This window comes from Staurois parvus, unplaced genomic scaffold, assembly GCF_062004578.1.
Source record: "Staurois parvus isolate SC_StPar_1 unplaced genomic scaffold, SC_StPar_1.0 ptg000076l, whole genome shotgun sequence".
Lineage (NCBI taxonomy): Eukaryota > Metazoa > Chordata > Amphibia > Anura > Ranidae > Staurois > Staurois parvus.
This window is the reverse complement of record NW_028317872.1, coordinates 975127-997380: the sequence shown is the minus strand read 5'-3', so window position 1 is coordinate 997380 and position 22254 is coordinate 975127. Positions and strand designations below refer to the sequence as shown.

Genomic DNA, 22254 nt, shown 5'->3' with positions numbered 1-22254 from the left:
AAAATTTTTTTATAAAGAGCCATGCTATTACTATATTCTATTATTCTGTGTTAAATATGTATTGGATGGTCATAAACTAACTGATTGTATTGGTTATTTGAATCAGTCTGAAAGACTAAAACCGAACATTTTTTTCACCTGTACCAGAAAAATGATACCTAGAATCTAATCAATTACCATGGACCACACCTCCTTTTCTGATATTTCTTAATAAAGGGCACACCAGGAAAGCTGAGGCCTTTGATAGTAATGTCAACTAAAGATTTTCTGAAAGACGACAACTAAGATGTCCTATTGATACAGGTATGTGTAACATGTTGCTTGCATTTTAGCGAAAAGGAAAATTGGGACCGTTGTGTTTAGTTTACACATAGAAACTTAAAACATAAACACAATATCACACAGTACAATATCTCACCTGCTGCAGAAGATCTTCCTTCTCTTTTGGAGTTTCCTCCAGAGCCTTGGTTATCACCACAATCATAGCTTCACTGCTGCTTGAATCCTCCTACAAAAAGAACATACTGGATCTTGCATACAGGCATTACTTCAATTGTCCCTCTTTTGGAAGCACATTCCATGTTTTTTAAGCAAATCTTTGAGTCACTCTTTGCTTAACAAATGTTGAGCCTTTAGGTCAGATGTGTTAATTTGAATAAATGTACTATTTAGCTGCTATAGTTAAATTGTTCTCAACAATTCTAGTGCAATTCTACTTTTAAGTTATTTTCAAATGCAATCAAAGGAAACTAAAAAAAACATTGATTTTGGTTTGTTGTAGACGTTCTTTGCTGATGTTAGCCATTGTAAGTGTTCATCAATACATAAAAACTGGATATCTGATTTACCTATAACATTTTTTTCTTGGAGTACAACACAGGAGAGTTCATTCTTAGACTATTGGGTTATTGTCCCACCTCCAGGCGAGTGGACACTGGCAAATTATTAACGCTTCCCAGCATAACCCCTCCCACTCCTAGCGCTTTGTCAGCAAGCAAAAGTGAAACCAGACGGGAGGGACCCATCTACTCACAGTGTCCCCAATCACCGCCACCCACTCACAGTGTCCCCAATCACTGTCACCCACTCAGTGTCCCTGATCACCGTTGCTCCAGTCATATTGCCCCTAAGTTACTGTGTCCCTGATCCCTGCCTCGCCAGTCCCAATGTCCATAATCATTGCCACAACAGTCATATTGTCCCTGATCACCACACCAGTCCCAGTGTCCATGATTACCATCACACCTGTCACTTTGTCCCTAAACTTCACACCAGTCATATTATCCATAATCACCGCCACACCAGTCAATATGATCATTGCCACATCAATTACAGTGTCCCTGATCACCACCACACCAGTGCAGTGTTGCCTCTGCCTGATCTAACCCTGGCCTGTTTAATGACCATGTTTCTGCCTGTGGCCTGAACTGACCCATCTGCACATCCTGCGAGACATCAGGTGAGCGAACATGGCATTTCTGGGTGAAGCCATGTACCAGAAGACTAGGCTTGCTTGGCTTATAGGAACTGGGACTGCTATAGGTGAAGCTACACTACACTATATTCCCTGACCACTTGTATAGAGGTGATCATTAGAGTACTTTGATTTTGACACAGTTGAATGATTTGTGTGATACCCAAGATACAATGTCTGGATCATACAACCCCTGGCAAAAAGTATGGTATGATCACTCTCGGAAAATGTTCATTCGATTGTTTTAATTGTGTAGAAAAAGAAACTAATCACAGACATGCCTCAAAAACACTGAAAAAATAAAAAAGAAAGAAAACTGTCAGTTGCAACTGTTTTTGCAGATCAAGCAGAGGAAAAAAATATGGAATCACTCAATCCTGAGGAAAATATTATGGAATCATGAAAACCACTACAGTACACCACTAGTACTTTGTTGCACCACCTCTGGCTTTTATAACAGCTTGAATTCTCTGAGAACTAAAAATTCTTCCTGCGCCAAGTGAAAAACACTACTACAGGATCTATCCTGCTGCTGTGCAATGTGATGAACACAAAATGTGATAAATATAAATAAACAGCGCAAACATAGACCTCTATATCAAATCAATATATAAAGTGCAAACATATATAGAAAATTATATTAATAGTGAAAGTCCATCATGATAATAGACAACAAAAGTTCATAAATCTCAAAAAATTTGTGCAAAAAAGATCAAAAATTCTTCTAATACAAAGGAAACTTCCTCCTTCCACCCGTGCAAACCAACATCAAATGCACTCACCAGATTTAGGTGAATGAAACGCCTTTTAGGAATTTTTATGGGATCCTAAACCCTCTTTCGTATCCACTCTATAGGAATCCTCACCTTCAGTATGCACAAATTTTTTGAGATTTATGAACTTTTGTTGTCTATTATCATGATGGACTTTCACTATTAATATAATTTTCTATATATGTTTGCACTTTATATATTGATTTGATATAGAGTTCTATGTTTGCGCTGTTTATTTATATTTATCATGAATTCTCTGAGACATTTAAATAATGATTTAACTATCAACAACCCATATTCTTCATCAATCCGGCTCTGACTTTCTCTTCTTGCAGTTGCCAGATCAGCTTTGCAGGTTGGAGCCTTGTCATGGACGATTTTCTTTCATTTCCACCATAGATTTTCAATTGGACTGAGGTCTGGACTATTTGCAGGCCATGCAATTGACATGTCTTTCTTGAAGGAAAGTTTTCAAGGCTTTTGCCCTCTGGCAAGATACATTATCATCCTGAAAAATGATGTCATCATCACCAAACATCCTTTCAATTGATGGTATAAAAAAAGTGTTCAACATTAACTTGTGCATTTATTGAAGATTCAATTACTGTCATCTCCCCCATACCTTTACCTGACATGCAACCCCATATCATGAATGATTGTGGAAATTTACATGCTTTTTTCAGGCAGTCGTCTTTATACATTTCATTGGAACATCACCAAACAAAAGTTCCAGCATCATCACCCTCCCCAATGCAGATTCGTGATTCATCACTGAATATCACTTTTATCCAGTCATCCACAGTCCATGATTGCTTTTCTTTAACTCACTGTAACCTTTTTTTTTTCTGTTTAGGTGTTAATGATGGTTTTTGTTTGGCTTTTCTGTATGTAAATCCCATTTTCTTTAGGCAATGTCTTACAGCTTTTGTTCCTCGTTTGTTTTGTTGTGCATTTTCTGTTTTCAAGGCATATTGCTTTAAATTTTCTATGTTGATGCTTTGATGTCTTCCTTTGTCTACCAGTACACTTCCCTTTACAACCTTCCCATATGACTTGTACTTGTCCCAGATATTAGACACAGCTGACTGGGAACAACCAACATCTTTTGCAACATTATGTCAGGTATTGATTGGACCCATGGCAAAATTTTTTTTTGGGCTTCCCTACCCCCCCCCCCCCAGCCCCCCACTCTGAGACACACAATAAATAGCAGCTAGACTGAAAATCAGATTACTGCAGATCAGGCACCAATTGGTTGCCAGAGGTTACAGCATATCATTACTGCTCACTGCCTAGTTCCTAGAGGTTACAGCACACATTACGGCTCACTGAGCAATTGCTAGAGCTTACAACACACCATTTTTGCTTGCTGATTGGTTATTAGAGGTTACTGCTCATCATTACTGATCACTAATTAATTGCTAGAGGGTACTGCACACCCTAACCGCTCACCCATTGGTTCTTAGAGGTTACTGCACATCATTACCTCTCACTGATTGGTTGCTAGAGGTTACAGCAGATCATTACAGTTCACCGATTGGTTGCCAGAGGTTATTGCACATCATTACAGCTCAGTGATTGGTTGCTAGAGGTTACAGCAGATCATTACAGTTCACTGATTGGTTGCCAGAGGTTATTGCACATCATTACAGCTCACTGATTGGTTGCTAGAGGTTACAGCACACAATCTCCTCCAGTCCTGCACACCGCAGACTGTGGAGGGGACAAGACCCACCAATAGACAGAAAATTCTAGAATTTATTATTAGCAATAAGCATAGCAGAGAACACAAAACTATGAAGGTTGACTGACTGCAGGTAGGAACAAAGCCCAATGTGAGCAGCATCTCCGAGGATGGGCTGCCAGGGTACATAAAGAGTGCAGGGTTGAAGGGGGCACTACGCAGAGACTGCAGGGTTGAGGGGTGCACTTTGTATGAAGTGCAGGGTAGAGGGGTGTGCTGTGTATTGAGTGCAGGATTGAGGGGTGTGCTATGTACAGAGTTCAGGCTTACACTGTGTATGGAGAGAAGGATTGAGGGGTGCGTTATGTATGAAGTGCAGGGTTGAGGGGTGCGCTGTGTATGGAGTGCAGGGTTGAGGGGTGCGCTGTGTACATAAGGCAGAATTGAGGGGTGCGCTGCGTATGGAGTGCAGGGTTGAGGGGTGCGCTGTGTATGGAGTGCAGGGCTGAGGGGTGCACGATGTATGGCGTGCAGGGCTGAGGGGTGCGCGATGCACGGAGCGCAGGGTTGAGGGGTGCGCTATGTACTGAGTGCAGGGTTGAGGAGTACGCTATATACGGAGTGCAGGGTTGTGGGGGGGGTGCTATGTACGGAGTGCAGGGTTGTGGGGGTGCCCTATGTACGGAGTGCAGGGTTGTGGGGTGCGCTATGTACGGCGTGCAGGGTTGAGGGCTGCACTATATATGAAGTGCAGGGTTGAGGGGTGCGCTGTGTACATAGTTCAGGGTTATGCTGTGTATGGAGTGCAGGGGTGAGGGGTGCGCTGTGTATGGAGTGCAGGGTTGAGGGGTGCGCTATGTATGAAGTGCAGAGTTGAGGGGCGCACTGTGTATGGAGTTCAGGGTTACACTGTGTATGGAGTGCAGGATTGAGGAGTATGCTATGTATGAAGTGCAGGATTGAGGGGTGCACTATGTATGGAGTGCAGGGCTGAGGGGTGCGCTGTGTACAGAGTTCAGGGCTGAGGGGTGCGCTGTGTATGGAGTGCATGGTTGAGGGGTGCGCTGTGTATGGAATGCAGGGTTACACTGTGTATGGTGTGCAGGATTGAGGGGTGCGCTATGTACGAAGTGCAGGGTTAAGGGGTGTGCTGTGTATGTAGTGCAGGGTTGAGGGGTGCTCTATGTATGGAGTGCAGAGTTAAGTGGTGCACTGGGTACGGAGAGCAAGGCACACTGTGTATGGAGTGCAGGATTGAGGGGTGCGCTATGTATGAAATGCAGGGTTGAGGGGTGCACCGAGTTCAGGGTTACATTGTGTATGGAGTTCAGGGTTAAACTGTGTATGGAGAGCAGGGTTGAGGGGTGCGCTACGTACAGACTGCAGGGTCAAGGGGTATGCTGTGTATGGAGTGCAGGGTTGAGGGGTGCTCTATGTATGGATTGCAGGGTTGAGGGGTGCGCTGTGTACGGAGTTCAGTGCTACACTTTGTTTGGAGTGCAGGACTGAGGAGTGCACTATGTATGGAGTGCAGGGTTGTGGGGTGTGCTATGTACGGAGCGCAGGGTTACACTGTGTATGGAGTGCAGGATCGAGGGCTGTGCTATGTATGAAGTGCAGGGTTGAGGGGTGCGCTGTGTACGGAGTTCAGGGCTACGCTGTGTATGAAGTGCAGGGTTGAGGGGTGCGCTATGTATGGAGTGCAGGGTTGAGGGGTGTGCTATGTACGGAGTGACGAGTTGTGGGGTGCGCTATGTACGGAGTGCAGGGTTACACTATGTATGGAGTGCAGGACTGAGGGCTGCGCTATGTATGAAGTGCAGGGTTGAGGGGTGCTCTGTGTACAGAGTTCAGGGTTACGCTGTGTAATGGGTGCAGGGTTGAGGGGTGCACTGTGTATGAAGTGCATGGTTGAGAGGTGCGCTGTGTATGGTGTGCAGGATTTTGGGGTGCTCTATGTACGAAGTGCAGGGTTAAGGGGTGTGCTGTGTATGGAGTGCAGGGTTGAGGGCTTCTCTATGTATGGAGTGCAGAGTTAAGTGGTGCACTGGGTACGGAGAGCAAGGCACACTGTGTATGGAGTGCAGAATTGAGGAGTGCGCTATGTATGAAGTGCAGGGTTGAGGGGTGCACTGAGTTCAGGGTTACATTATGTATGGAGTTCAGGGTTAAACTGTGTATGGAGAGCAGGGTTGAGGGGTGCGCTACGTACAGACTGCAGGGTTGAGGGGTACGCTGTGTATGGAGTGCAGGGTTGAGGGGTGCTCTATGTATGGATTGCAGGGTTGAGGGGTGCGCTCTGTACGGAGGTCAGAGCTACACTTTGTTTGGAGTGAAGGATTGAGGGGTGCACTATGTACGGAGTGCAGGGTTGTGGGGTGTGCTATGTACGGAGTGCAGATTTACACTGTGTATGGAGTGCAGGATTGAGGGCTGTGCTATGTATGAAGTGCAGGGTTGAGGGGTGCGCTGTGTACGGAGTTCAGGGCTACGCTGTGTATGAAGTGCAGGGTTGAGGGGTGTGCTATGTATGGAGTGCAGTGTTGAGGGGTGCACTATGTACGGAGTGCAGGGTTGTGGGGTGCGCTATGTACGGAGTGTAGGGTTACTCTCTGTACGGAGTGCAGGATTGAAGGCTGTGCTATGTATGAAGTGCAGGGTTGAGGGGTGCTCTGTGTATGGAGTTCAGGGTTACGCTGTGTAATGGGTGCAGGGTTGACGGGTGCGCTATGTATGAAGTGCAGGGTTGAAGGGTGCGCTGTGTACGGAGTTCAGGGTTACGCTCTGTATGAAGTGCAGGGTAGAGGAGTGCGCTATGTCTGTACATAGCGCACCCCTCAACCCTGCACTTCATACCCAGCGTAACCCTGAACTCCGTAGTGCAGGGTTGTGGGGTGCGCTATGTATGGAGTGCAGTGTTGTGGGGGTGCGCTATATACGGAGTGCAGGGTTGTGGGGGTGCGCTATGTACGGAGTTCAGAGTTACGCTGTGTATGGAGTGGAGGGTTGAGGGATGTGCTGTGTATGGAGTGCAGGGTTGAGGGATGTGCTATAAATGAAGTGCAGAGTTGAGGGGTGAGCTATGTACGGAGTTCAGGGTTACACTATGTATTAAGTGCAGGGTTGAGGGGTGCTCTATGTACGGAGTGCAGGGCTGAGGGATGCGCTGTGCATGGGGTGCAGGGTTACACTATGTATGGAGTGCAGGATTGAGGGGTGCATTGGGTACAGCGTGAAAGGCACAGTGTATGGAGTGCAAGATTGAGGGGTGCACTATGTATAAACTGCAGGGTTGAGGGGTGCGCTGTGTACGGAGTTCAGGGTTACACTGTGTATAGAGTGCAGGATTGAGGGCTGCACTATGTACGGAGTGCAGGGTTGAGGGGTGCGCTATGTACGGAATGCAGGGTTACACGGTGTATGGAGTGCAGGATTGAGGGCTTCGCTATGTATGAAGTGCAGGGTTGAGGGGTATGCTGTGTACGGAGTTCAGGGTTACACTGTGTAAGAAGTGCAGGGTTGTGGGGTGCGCTATGTACGGTGTGCAGGGTTGTGGGGGTGCGCTATGTACGCAGTGCAGGGTTGTGGGGTGCGCTATGTACAGAGTGCAAGGTTGTGGGGTGCGCTATATACGGAGTGCAGCATTGAGGGCTGTGCTATATATGAAGTGCAGGGTTGATGGGTGCGCTGTGTGCGGAGTTCAGGGTTACGCTGTGTATGTAGTGCAGGGTTGTGGGGTGCGCTATGTATGGAGTGCAGGGTTGAGGGGTGCGCTATGTACGGAGTGCAGGGTTACACTGTGTATGGAGTGCAGGATTGAGAGCTCCGCTATGTTTGAAGTGCAGGGTTGAGCAGTGCACAGAGTTCAGGGTTACGCTGTGTAAGAAGTGCAGGGTTGAGGGGTGTGCTATGTACGGAGTGTAGGGTGCGCTATGTACGGAGTGCAGGGTTGAGGGGTGCGCTATGTACGGTGTACAGGGTTGTGGGGGTGCGCTATGTACGCAGTGCAGGGTTGTGGCGTGCGCTATGTACAGAGTGCAGGATTGAGAGCTGCGCTATGTATGAAGTGCAGGGTTAAGAGGTGCGCTGTGTACGGAGTTCAGGGTTACACTGTGTAAGAAGTGCAGGGTTGTGGGGTGCGCTATGTACGGTGTGCAGGGTTGTGGGGGTGCGCTATGTACGCAGTGCAGGGTTGTGGGGTGCGCTATGTACAGAGTGCAAGGTTGTGGGGTGCGCTATATACGGAGTGCAGCATTGAGGGCTGTGCTATATATGAAGTGCAGGGTTGATGGGTGCGCTGTGTGCGGAGTTCAGGGTTACGCTGTGTATGTAGTGCAGGGTTGAGGAGTGCGCTATGTACGGAGTGCAGGGTTGTGGGGTGCGCTATGTATGGAGTGCAGGGTTGAGGGGTGCGCTATGTACGGAGTGCAGGGTTACACTGTGTATGGAGTGCAGGATTGAGAGCTCCGCTATGTTTGAAGTGCAGGGTTGAGCAGTGCACAGAGTTCAGGGTTACGCTGTGTAAGAAGTGCAGGGTTGAGGGGTGTGCTATGTACGGAGTGTAGGGTGCGCTATGTACGGAGTGCAGGGTTGAGGGTGCGCTATGTACGGAGTGCAGGGTTGAGGGGTGCGCTATGTACGGTGTACAGGGTTGTGGGGGTGCGCTATGTACGCAGTGCAGGGTTGTGGGGTGCGCTATGTACAGAGTGCAGGATTGAGAGCTGCGCTATGTATGAAGTGCAGGGTTGAGAGGTGCGCTGTGTACGGAGTTCAGGGTTACGCTGTGTATGTAGTGCAGGGTTGAGGGGTGTACTATGTATGGAGTGCAAGGTTACACTGTGTATGGATTGCAGAGTTGAGGGGTATGCTGTGTACATCCAAGTTCTCCCTCCCACAAGTACAAAGCCTTCTTCCTAACAGACTTTATTTCAGAGTTCACCCACCGAAAACAAACCCACACAAAATTTTCACAGTGTGGCTGTAGAGGAATACTTACAGCGTGTACGTGCAGGCTGCCTGTGAGGAGCTTTTGACTGTGTGGATTCCCCACCCCCTCCTTCCTCTGCTGTCATATAGAGATCGATGTGTAGAGCAGAGAGGGTTCTGAGCAGTTGCCAGAAGAGGAGAGTGGTCTCTTGTAAACACAGAAGCTTTGCTTCCGTATTTACAAGTGACAGAAGTGGGCAGTGCTGGAGGTGGCGGAATTAAGGCTGGGAAAAAAAACTCCTGGCGGGCAGTGTGTGCTCAGGGGGCAGCTGCTTTGGGCCTCTCAACAATGACTGGGCCCTAAGCAGCTGCTCCTTTTGCCCTGCGTTAAAGATGGCCCTGTATTCCATGATGATTTACCTTCTTGAAAAAGGTTTATAATCCTCTCCTTTGATTCAACTGGCATCTCTCATGTTGGAGGCATGATTCATGTCAATCAGCTTGGTGCAGCAGCTCACCAAGGTGTGTAAGCACTCTTCTTTTAACTGCAGACTAATTTGCAGATGTAATCTGATGCAGATGTTTGTTTTAGAACTGTAAAGTACATGGTGATTCCATAATATTTTCCTTAGAATTGAGAGATTCCATATTTTTTTCCTCTGATTGTTCTGCAAAACAGTTGCAATTGACTAGTTTTCTTTCTTTATTTTTTCAGTGTTTCCTAAAGCTAGAAGGTTGGAATGTTAAATGAAAATAGTTTTGAGGCATGTCTGATTGTATTTTTTTTCTACACAATCAAATGAACATTTTCCAAGAGAGGTGATTCCATACTTTTTGCCAGGGGTTATAATCAGTCCAGACAATGAAAGTCTCACACATGTGATATCCCCATATTTGGGAGGAGTAGCAGAATATGTTTTGAAATGTATTTCCAAGTACGCTCATACTGCATAGGAGAAATATCTTCATATGTCTACTAGGCATGCCAAAAATACTAACAAGGTTAAAAAATGCATCAGGTAAGTAGACATTCACAAAAGCTTTGGGTGTTTCTTTATTGCTAAATGTACAACCGAATGTTGGCCATCTTTGAAAATACACAAGCGCCAAAACTGTATTAGTGTGAGAAGAGTTTATGTGAAATCTCCATTAAACACCGTAAATAATATTGTAATTATAAATATATTTCAGTTAGAGATGTATCAGTCTGGGTGTGCAATATGTCTTTCCATAAATTCCTGTTCTATAGATATCATAGTCACCAAAGGGAATATTCTATTAATTACACCTTCTTAACTATATAACAGGAGTCTTTGCTGAGAATCCTCTTTCAGACAGTTCGGTGCCAGAGTTAGTTTATCTAACAAAGGGACAAACCTGTTGGCTTCACAATATGCTCTTCAAAGGATACCTCATTTATATATGCATGAAGGTGGCCAGCCGTTCATGAATACTTAATTTCCCAGGAAAAGGTCATGAACTGTCATGCTTAAATGCCATAAAGGGTGTGCCAAGATTTGCCTTAAAGGGGGTTGGTGTATGCTAAATACAGGAGATTTGAAGTTAGCCAATTATGAAAGGGAATAGATTTGCCAACCAGAGAAACTCCATGAAAATTAACGGAGGAAAAGCCTTTAACTATGGACACTAGAGAGAGAAGAGGTTCTCTTTGGAACACCAGGGGAAGGGAATGGAACTTGTACGTCCAGTTGCATGGTAATTATGTAATATATACCTTGCACTTATATCTAAATGTTTGTCTTATAGCTTTTCTGTCTCATTGTTTGTATTTTGTAATATGTTTGAGCTTTCTTAATAATGTTTCTTTAATGTAACTAGATATATTGTTTGTGCTAGTTTAGACCTCCATCCTATTCACCAATACATTTTGGTTGTTGTATTAAACCTTTCACTTCTGGGTAAGAACTCTTCATTTACCAAATCATATCAGAGAAATATTATATTTCATAATCTATAGATTTGGTCAACATTAGCCATCTATTATTTGCTTTTGTTGGTAGGGAGACGTGTACTGATCACAAGAAGTGCAACAGTCGTGCAATTGTATTACCTCCTTCAGCAGCTCCTGCAGTCCATCACCAGAGGAACTTCCTGTAAGAGGCTTTTCCAACATATTGACTCTGTCTTGAAGTTGCCCTATTAATAAGTTCTTTTCTTCAATTTCAACTCCCACCTGGTGTATTATTGACAAAACATCTATATGTTTAGCTTCAGAGTTTAATGTATATGTGAATGCAAGAAAGTAGTACATAATTACAGCTATTAATGCAGGTCGATTGCCAACAATTAAAATACCTTTACTGTTTACTTTGATTTACTGACCAAATAAGTTAATGAAAACAGAATAAAATAGTGAATGTTGCATATTTGTATGTCACACGATATTTGTGCAGCATTTTTTCAAACAAATTTTTTTGGAAATAATACAATTTAATGAGTGTTAATGCGCAAAAACAAAATATAATACCCAATTGTTTAATAAAATATAAAAGATGATGTTACGGTGAGCAAAGAAATACCAAACGTCACACTTTAAAAATGGAGTATGTCCATGGAATGGCGCCAAACTAGGGTACCTGAAAATTTCCAAAGGCGACACATTAAAAGCCTTCACAGGTTCCCAGTTTAGAGTTACACAGGATGTCTGGCACCTGAATTATCGCTCTGCCGTTCACGGATGTCTGGTGCAATCGCCGTTTACATTTGCTCATGGGACAGAAGTGTGCATTTACCTTTGCGCCTTTCAACTTTTTTTTATCATTTATTCTATTCAATTTTTTTTTTTACACTGTACCTTTAATTTTTTTTTCTTATCAACTTTATTGCCATCACAAGGGATGAATAACATGATACGACAGGTCCTAATTATGAAGAGATCTGGGGCCTGTTAGATCTCAGATCTCTCCTCTTGCCTCCACTGCAGCTGACCAGACACAGATTGGTCTGATCAGCTGCTTTACAGGCTTGTAAACGGCCAGTAAACACAGAACCGAAACCAGAAGTGATAAAATCCTTGTCGCTTCTGGTTTCTGACGTCACACAGTGGAAGGAAAATCAGTTTCTCTCAATGTGTGCACGGAGCTGGATGCCACCAGTTGGATCCTTACCAGGCTCCCCGATTGGACGGGTAAGCCCAGTAAAGGCAGCGGCAGGAGGGAGGGTCCCCCTTCCGCCACCTGTAAAAATAATACAGCGGCTGTTTAGCCTCTCAGATTACTTTTACGAAAAAGAATCGCTGGTCCTAAAAAAAAATATACCAGGATCATGACTGTAGCTGCAGTCATGATCATGGTATATACTCTTCAACTTTAGGCTGTTTACAAATGGCCTAAGGATGGAAAGTGGTTAAAAGTGAATTTTAGACAGATCTAAAAACCAACTATGCAGTCATTTATTTATTAAATTATAATATAATGTATTTTTATAATGCAAGTAGTGTTGGAACCTAAATATCACTGGATAACAGCCTATATGGTATGCCCTGTACAGCAGTATACAGCGATGGATGAGTAGTATTTGGAACAGCACAAATGTCCCACATTTACATGCACTAACAACATGCAGACAGGAGGAGCGAGCACAGAGATGACCTCAACAGTCTGTTCCTGCTTCTTTACTATACTGAAATGTATGTAATTACACTGTAATGAGGCAGTGAGCTAGCTTAATTGCTTAAAGCTGATCTCCAGGTTTTAATGAACATGCAGCAAAGGACTTAGAACGCCTCCGAATGGAAAGCCTGTTTCCCTGGATCCCTACACTGACTAGTGAGAAAGTCCACCTGCTAATTTTCTACAATGTGGATGGTATGCAGAACCAGAATGTAGCCATTCTGTCCAAGAGAGTATAAAGTCTGCTTTCCTTTGAGCTGTGGGACTTCTGGTGCCTCTCTGACAACTGATGTAGGCCACGGCAGTGGCATTGCCCGACTGGATTATTGTCAGGTGACTTCATAGCTTAGAGTTCAAAAGTGAAAAGACAACAGAATTGCCCTGAGTTCCAGGATGTTAAAGGGAAGTTGGGCTTCCATCTCCGGTCAAGTCTCGTGCATCTCGAAAGCATCAGACAATTCCCTAGCCTGACAGATTGGCATTTGTTGTAAGGAGTTTCCACATCTTTGGTATTAGGGCTTCCCCAACTCCAACATCATGTTGGAAATCTACCAAGTCAGGGAGAGTCTGGCCTTCCATGGTGAAGTCTGCCTGTCCCACTCGGACAGATAGCTGCAACAGTGTGGTGTGACACTGGGCATACAGCACTGCCTCAAGAGGAGGTTACCATCAGACCCAAGACCTGTATGAAGGCAGGAATCAAAAGTCAAACTTGGGGCCATAGGACCTATGCAGGAGAGCAAAGGGACAGAAGTTTGTTAACAAGCAGGATACTGGACAGGGCCATATCCATTGTCAAACCCAGGTACTCTAATTCATGAGCTGGTTCTAGTGATGACTTTATAGGGTTGAACATCTAAATGAACCGCTGCAGAGCCTTCACTGTCCACAGGACTGTTTGTTTAGTAAAAGGTCTTTCTCTGGGAGAAGTGTACTCTTACCCCCTTTGATCTCCTTGATGTATTTATCAAAGTAGGGACCAAACAGGTGTTCTTTTCCAAAAGGCAGACACTCAGTGTTTCTTGTACAGAAGATCTGCCAACATTCAATTCAGCCAAAGAATCCTTCACATATGGATGTAGAAGAGGCTGATTCTGGAGAAATGTATCTGCCAGGCCATTTGAACAATAGTGCAAGGCCACAGGTAAAAAGCTCTAAATGGCGGTGTATGGTGAGCTCCAGTAAGGTATGAAAGAGAGGGAGAGGCACCCGCTAAGTGCAGCATAAAGTTAAGGCATTTATTAGCACCAGATAATAAACACTCGCAATTTTAGAAAAATCAAATGCTCATCAAAATGTAGGTTCACCATTCACTCCTGTCCTGCAAGGTCTGCCACCGTAATCCAGGCTTGGAAATGGAACAGATGTGGCCAGGATGCCCTGATTACTGGTTTCTGTTTATAGGGAAAAAACGGGGGAAAGAACAGAGGCCATAGGACTACAAGGACCAGCAATTCAAAAAACTACTGCTTGTAAAAATTAAAAATACCATTTGTAAAAGTTACAGAATTCTTAAACTGCATATACTATGTCCAATAACTTACTACTTGATGGTCAAGGAAGTGCATACAGGTAAAAAATTGAAAGCTTATGGATATATAGAGCACTCTATAAATAATCACAAATATATTGCACACACCAGGAGAACTTGAAAAGAAAGTAATACAAATACACTTAACTAAAAAATAAGATAAAAAAATATAAAAATATATATAAAAAGTATGTATTATAATCAGAACAGAGAACAAGAATAATAACAATGACGTGGATTAAAAGTTGGTACTTACTAATGATGTCATGATTATAACAAAACCCCATAGACCAAATGGTCCGATATCCATCAAGTAGTAAGTTATTGTACATAGTATATGCAGTTTAAGAATTCTGTAACTTTTACAAGTGGTATTTTTAATTTTTACAAGTGGTAGCTTTTTGAACTGCTGGTCCTTGTAGTCAGTGTTTTTTTCCCACATTTTTTTTCCCTATAAAAATAAACTAGCAACAATACAGCTCCGGGTCTGTAGAGGAGCAAGAAGCTCCGAGCACGTAGCCTGTTGTTGGTCTTGGTTTCTCCTCCTTCTGCTGACGTCACTTCGGTCCGTGTGTTTCACGCTAGTTCCAGTGGACTTCCTGATGTACACAGGATGTTCCGACCCAATCTGTTCCATCGCCAAGTCTGGATTGCTGTGGCAGATCCTGCAGGACAGGAGTGAGCGATGAACCTACATTTTGATGAGCATTTGATTTTCTACATCTTCTGAGTGTTTATCTGGTGCTAATAAATGCCTTAATGTAATATTGAATTTAGTGGGCGCCTCACCCTCTCTTTCTTATCTTCTACACACAGAGCTGGCTGAACTCTGTGGATGCCTGCCGCCGGTGCTTACTAGGACCAATATTTATATGGACTTTGGGACTGCCAAAGACATTTGTTAAATCAATGTGTCTATCAGTGTAAACACACACAGGCTGGCTACTGGTCACTAGCTTCCTTGTGCACCAGAACATTACTTTTGTCCATGGGGCCTGTATACAGGATTCTCCTCTTCAGGAACTGTTCGTGTGTTGCTAAGACAAGGGATGGAAGGATTTAGGCACACGAACGGTCTATTTTTGCATGCTCTTTTCAAAAGAGTGTTAATGAGCAAAACGGTTTGAAGGAGCAAATACATTTTCAGGGTGAAGTCAACCACCGTATAAAACAGACTCTAAAAATGAGCAGGCTGGGAAGGTTTTAGCAGGTCTAGGCAAATGCAGAGACCTCATGCAGGAGAGCCTAGGAGGCACTACTGCCTGCTGAACCCAAGCAGGTGTCCAAAGATTGCTGTCCTATACAGTAGGAGCCACAAGTGCCCACCAAGAAGCATCAAACCAGTTTAAAACAAGGCAGTACAGGAACAATAGCACCTGGTGAATCAGACTTGCAGTAGACCAATGAAGAAATGGTGCTGGATTAAAAAACAGCCCACTGTTTTTAAGCTTCGTGGCTGCAACACACTGTTTAAAATGTTGCAGTTTGGGCTCCTTCATAGGCAAGGCATTACTATGCACCATGGGTCAGAAATGATAGAAGCAAGCCCTACACCTACTGTGGAATTTGTTTTCACACTCCAAGCAGGATGTAAGGGATTAGACCCCATCCTGGGTTTGCCATTCATGATGAATTTATCCCCGATGGGGTCCTCAGGAACAGGGCTATATAGTCAGCAGACCACAGCCCTGGACCTGTATAGCACCCAATGGCTAACTCAACATGATGCACTACAGGAGCACCCATCCAAGAGCCTGAAGTGACATTACAGTGGCATCTTTATTCTGGCAAGGTACAGTTATGGTCCTCCAAGGCTCAGCCAAAGAATCAACTAATTCTGATGTTCTTGGAAGTTGGGATGTTCCTATTCTACATTGAAGAGTGTAGGATCTAGGATGTGGGTTCTTTTAAAAAGGTATACTATTTTTTGTGTATGCTTTTATTGTGCATCAATAAATATTTTGTATAAAACAGCTGATTGCGGGTCTATATAAAAATGTTCCCTTTGTATGTTTTCTTTTTCAGTATAGTGTTATTTAGTACCCATGCTAGCCCATTAACAGTAGATTTCTTAGAAAGAAAATAGTGTTTGACAATTTGTTCTACTGTGGGCTCTGGATGTTAGAGTTACTAAGGACACTAGCAAAAAAGTGAATTATAGGGTACAGGGTTATACAGGAGATGTCCCTACACTTTGCTAGTGTCCAGTCTCCTGAAGGTAGCTGCGTATAACCCATGGTTAAAGACTAAACCATGATACTGATACTGTGCCCTGTACTGTATGTGCAACTAAGCTCGAAAGAGCAGGGCCCTCGATCCCCTCATGTTTTGCATTGTATTGGTATTGCTCTGTCACATGTTCTGTCTCCCTTTGTAATGTACAGCGCTGAGCGAACTATTGGCGCTTTATAAATACTGTATAATAATAATAATAACTAAGAAATATTTTTTTCACTATCAATTGGGATTAATCGTTTTTTATACTTTTCATAAATTTTCAAACATTTCTAAACTTCTGTTTTCATTTGTCATTATGGGGTACTGTGTGTAGATTCATGAAAAAAAAAAAATAATTTAAACAACTGTAGTATCAGGCTGCAACATAACAAAATTAAAAAAAATGAAAGGGGTCTGAATACTCAATGAATGCCCTGTATATCCGCCATAATGTCCCCATCTGGATTCCTTCAGAAAATATTTAGTAAAAATAAAATTCCTACTTGGGGATCTTATTTGGAAAGGAAGGAAGTCTAGGATCAGGTTGGAAGCTCTTCAATTGCAAAAAGATGGCGGAGGACTGGGGGTTCCTTACCGAAGTTATATTTTCTGGCCTCCCAAATTCAGCAAATTGCTGGGTGGAAAACATTACATGTACAAGATCCCATTCAAAGAATATTCTCATCTCAAATGTCACAAGACCCCCTAGTTTTTTTGCAGGAAGCTGGGCACTTTCAATCTAAGCAGAGATCCCACCTTTTCACTGAACCGCAAAACCTGGAAAGCTGCTCTGAACACTTTGGTTATCCACCAGTCCTGCTACCCCCTAGTCCCCAGTGTCTGCAATCCCTCTCTGCCAATCCCTCCACTGGCTTCCACTCACCCAACAAATTAATTATCAACAATGTACAAAGCCATTCACACCTCTAGCTACATCACTAACCTGGTCTCAATAAACCAAGTAGTTTTCTTCATTCCTTCCAAGACCTCCTGCTCTCTTGCTCCCTTGTCACCTCCTCCCACACTAGTCTCCAGGACTTCTCTCAAGAATCTCCCAACCTATGTTACTCCTTACCTAAATCTGTCCGACTATCTCCTAACCCGTCCATCTTTAGACAATCCCTGAAAACCCCTCTCTTTAAAGAAGCCTATTCTGCTTCTAACTAATACACTGTGTTTATACTTTCTACATCAGCTCCCCCACAGATCCCCCAGAGTTATTACCTTTTGTATCACTTGACCCTCCCTCTTAGATTGTAAGCTCGAATAGGTAGGGCCTCTGATTTCTCCTGTACCAAATTGTATTGTAACTGTAATATCTGCCTTCATTTTGTAAAGCACTGCGCAATCTGTTGGCGCTATATAAATCCTGAATAATAATAATAATAAATGCCCATATGGGACAATCCCAGTTATCCAGAACTAGTCAAATTAAATGATTTTGACCAGCAGAAGAAAGGCGGCATAATTCGGCATCAATTTTATGAAAAGGACATGTTGTTGTTGTTTCAGTCTCTCGTCGATTGATACCAACTCTCACAAATCATTATTTCAATACCTACATCTTCACCATGTCCTACATAACGAACTATGCTTAATCCCAATGCAGGGGCATAGATAAGGGTGGGTAGGGAGTCAGGGGGGTTCAACCCCCTCCAGAGCATCCATCAAAGGAGCAGCAGTTAGGCTAGCGTAGCCTTTCAGCTGATGGAGGCACACATCCTTTGTGCTCCATGCTGCATAATAAACAGCCTCTGGGACACAGGAGATCCCAGGTGATGTTAGAACTCAGAAGGAATGGACTTATGAGATAGCTTCTGCTACCTATGGGCTGAGCAGATGGAGGGGTGGAGCAGTCTGTAGCCTACAGGCTGCCCCACCGTGCCTCCTCAACCAATGGGTACACATAGTTCTATGTCCATCACTGCAGCTAAATCTTCATCCCGCAGCTTCCTGTGTTAGTGCAGGATGGAGTGGGTCGGAGTGGCGGCTGTGATGAGGGGAGAAGACTGCTGCAAAGGTCTGGATCTTGGGGGGTGCTGTGCCCCACCCTTAATATCAATTGTGACCCCCCCCCCCCCAAGGACCTGGGGCCGCCGGACCCTATTAGATCAGCAGTAGGATTGAGTATGGATAGTAACGGCACCTGCTTGTGTCTCCTGTGAGTTGATCCAGATATTGATGCTGCAACTTTTTGTTTTTGCTTCTTTACAAAGATACTGCTGTCAGATATGAAGGGAATAAGCAGTGCAGAGCAGAGGACTTCTACTTGGATCTGGAGTGTCATAGGACACAGTCAACTAGGTTTGGGAGGGAGGAATTCCTCTGCCTCTCTGCTGTGCTGTATCTGAGGTCTGATAGGTGTACCAGGGAGTGAGAATTCATGTCTAAATGAAATGTCTTGTCGGCAGGGAGGGTTGGTTTGGAGGAGGGAAGTTTCTTGTGGGAATTTTACTGGGGGAATTGCCTTTGGAAGGGGGTTTGCTTTAGGGGAAGGAATCTTTGTGCGAGGAGTGTTTCTTAGTTAGGAGGTTGCTTATGGGTTTATTATTTAAGGGGAAGTGGGGGATCTTTTCTGGGGGCTTCCTTAGGAGAAGATTCTTGCTAGGGTCAGATCTTTGCTTGGGACAGAATTTCCCCAGTAGATGTAAAAGAAAAACAGGGATCTGTTAGAAGTGCCTGTGCCCTGTTTATAACAGTCATTGTAATACCACCTATATTCCTGTCCTTTTTACTACTTGTGTAGTATAGGTTTCAGCTTACTGTCACCATGTTGAAAAAGACAGGAATAAGGATGGCATTACAATGATTGTTTTTAGGCTGGGTTTACACTAGCCAAAGCTCTGAAAAGAGATCCGCGGTGGATCACTTTTCAGAGTTCAGCTAAGCAGCTGCTGTAATGTGTTCAGGAGGCAGTCCTGTTGCCCCCTAAATGCCTTTTTTAATGCAGTTTATAAATGGTGCTAATGCGTTATAACCACAAGCTAAGTTTTTGGCTCACAGTTGTGGCGCAGCAACCCATTCACTTAAATGGATGAATTTGATAGTCAACATACCACGTTAAATTTTCGACAGCCGCAATACAAACCGTCACGGCCACAGCATGTAAACAGCCTTCTCCAGCTGTAATTTAGACTTTAGTTGGGTGACCAGGGGGCAGTAAAACTGGAGCTCAGTCACCTGTTTTTACTACCCCCAGACAACCCATGTGAAAGAGGCCTTAAAAGGGCAAAATTAAGTGCAAGCACTGACCCTTTAAAGACCAGCAGATGACCATGCCTTAAGTACTTTATAATCTCCTGACCTCTGTAAATTGCATATTCCAGACCTCTGCACTTTCTGTGTTACGCACTTATGGGTCCTGAACTCTGTACATTACACACACACCTGACACCTGCACTCTATACATTACACACGTCTAATCCCTTCACTAAGTTTTAAGCCCCTCCCACTGTTATCACAAGTTTTTCTCATCCACACGCCACTTCATAATTTTCCTCTGGATGCCCAAGAGCGGACCGTGAAGGAAGTCTCTACAGAGCCCCAATGATTTCTAATGGTGGCCCTTACATAGTTAGTCTGGCTGAAAAAAGACAAAAATCCATCCAGATCAACCATTAAAAAAAAAAAGTTATAATCCTATACCCACAGTTGATCCAGAGGAAGGCAAAAAACCCAGCAAAGCATCATCCAATTTGCTCCTGCAGGGAAAAAAATTCCTTCCTGATCCCCCGAGAGGCAATCGGAAATTCCCTGGATCAATTTTACCTATAAATGTTAGTATCCAGTTATATTCTGTGTATCTAAGAACGAATCCAAGCCTTTTTTAAAGCAATCCACTGAGCTGGCCAGAACCAACTCTTGAGGGAATCTATTCCACATTTTCACAGCTCTCACTGTGAAGAAAGCTTTCCGTGTTTGGAGATTACATTTCTTTCCCTCCAGACGTAAAGAGTGTCCCCTTGTCCTCAGTGTAGAGCTATTCACCCTTATGTCATCACAGAGTTCACTATATGAACCACTGATGTATTTATACATGTTTTTTTTTTTTTTATTCAAATATTTATTAAATTTTCACATTTATAATTACATATAAAAAGAGAAAGGAAAAAAAAAAAAAGAAAAAAAAACAGGGGAACATGAAAGAAGAGCATAATGCATTTCATCTACATTCTCATATAATATTTTTACTCTTATTTTCTTTCTGTTACCTCCTTTTTCTTCCTTTCCCTTCCCTCTACCCTTATGCCCTACCCCATCCCTCCTCCCTCCCACTCTGCATTTTTCTCTTACTTCCATCTATATAAAATTAAGAATCTTCTCCTGGCATTTCTTCATATATATTCCTATGGTGTACAAAATCTTCCCATTTTTCCCATCTCCTGTTATATATCTCCATCTTATCTTCCTGGGTATAGTATAGTTTCTCCATCCTACTAATCTGATTTACTCTTTCTACCCAATCCTTCTCTTTCGGAACTTCCAAGCTATGCCAGAATTTGGGTATCAACCCCTTCGCTGCGTTCACAAAGTACCATATACCCGAGTTTTTATATTTATTCACTGGTAAATCTGTTTTATGTAGTAAACACACTTGTGGGTCTAATCCTATCTTTATTCCTGAGATTTTCTCAATTAAGTTGACTGTTATCTTCCAAAAATTTTGTATCCTTGGGCACTCCCACCAGATGTGAAACCATGTACCAATCTTTCCACAACCACGCCAACACTCTTGTGTTTTCTCTATATCTATTTTGTGCTCTAGAATTGGTGTAATGTGCCATCTTACTAAACTTTTATAGTTTACCTCCACCTCTCTCATACTAGTGTTCTCGTGCGTGAGTCTATATATCTTCCTCTGTTTATCCTCATCTATCTCCACTCCTAAATCCCTTTCCCATTTTTCTATATAGCTTGGTTTTAATTCCGTAGCTAACTCGGTAAGAATTTTATAAATTTTTGCCGTGCCCCGTTTTCCGTCTCCCCGTGATTCCAGTAACCTCTCAAACATGTTCCACTCCTTTCTCCCTCTTATGGGTTTCGGAAGACTCTCAACAAAGTGATTTAATTGGTGATATTTCCACTCATCAATCTTAATAAAAAGTTCCCTTCCACTCTTTTTTAAGTCTTTCAATGTTTTCAACTTCTTTCCGTCCATAATATCCCTTAGTTGAATGTCTTCCTTTTTAATCCATTTTCCCATACTCCCTTCAATACCTGGTGGGAAGTATTCTATATTCCTTAGTGACATTAATTGTGAATTAAAATCCCAGTGCATATACTTGTGTAAATTATCCCAAACCCTTAAAACGTTCAATGTAAACACGCTCGTGGTTTCTTTTAAACCTCTATATTGTGTTGGTGCCCATATGTTTCTACTCAGGTCAACTCCGCTCAAGTCATTCTCTATCTTTACCCATCTTTTCCCCCTTTTATTGTGTGTCCAATCATAAATTCTTGCTAAAACTACAGCATTATAGTATCTCCCAAAGTCTGGCACTCCCAGTCCCCCTCTCTCTTTTCGTCTACTTATCAAATCATACGATATTCTAGGTTTTTTATTTTTCCATATAAATTTTGTTATCATCCTTTTAATTTCTTTAAAAAATGCTTCTGGGAGTTTTATTGGGATCATTTGATATTTATACAAAACTTTGGGTACAATTATCATTTTTATCAGATTTATTCGTCCTAACCAGGAGGGGATTCCTCCTCCCAATTTCTTCAGTTCCTCCTTAATCTCGTTTAAAAGGGAAATATAATTTAATTTATACAATTTTGAATATGAAGCAGAAAGTTTGACTCCTAAATATTTTATCTCTCTATCTCTCCATGTAAAAGGGAATTCTTTTTTTATCTTTTCTTTCTCACCATTCGGGAGATTTATATTCAAGATCTCAGTTTTTGTCAGGTTGATTTTTAGGTTTGATATTTCTCCATATTCCTTTAAGCTTTTCATTAAATTCGGGAGTGTTATCCTAGGATTACCCACATAGAACAACAGATCGTCTGCAAAA

General features: G+C 43.1%; 1 protein-coding gene across 2 annotated transcripts in view; it reads right to left on the bottom strand.

Annotated features, from left to right (window-relative positions):
* The window catches only part of GOLGA1 (golgin A1), a 385049-nt gene that overhangs the window by 139096 nt on the left and 223699 nt on the right, over nucleotides 1–22254 (bottom strand). For both annotated transcript variants that reach the window (XM_089669420.1, XM_089669419.1), the window contains exons 11-12: nucleotides 10929–11051; nucleotides 419–508 (exon numbers count right to left, since the gene is read on the bottom strand). In XM_089669420.1, coding sequence (XP_089525546.1) covers nucleotides 419–508; nucleotides 10929–11051 — 213 coding nt within the window. The remainder of the gene's footprint in view (nucleotides 1–418; nucleotides 509–10928; nucleotides 11052–22254) is intronic.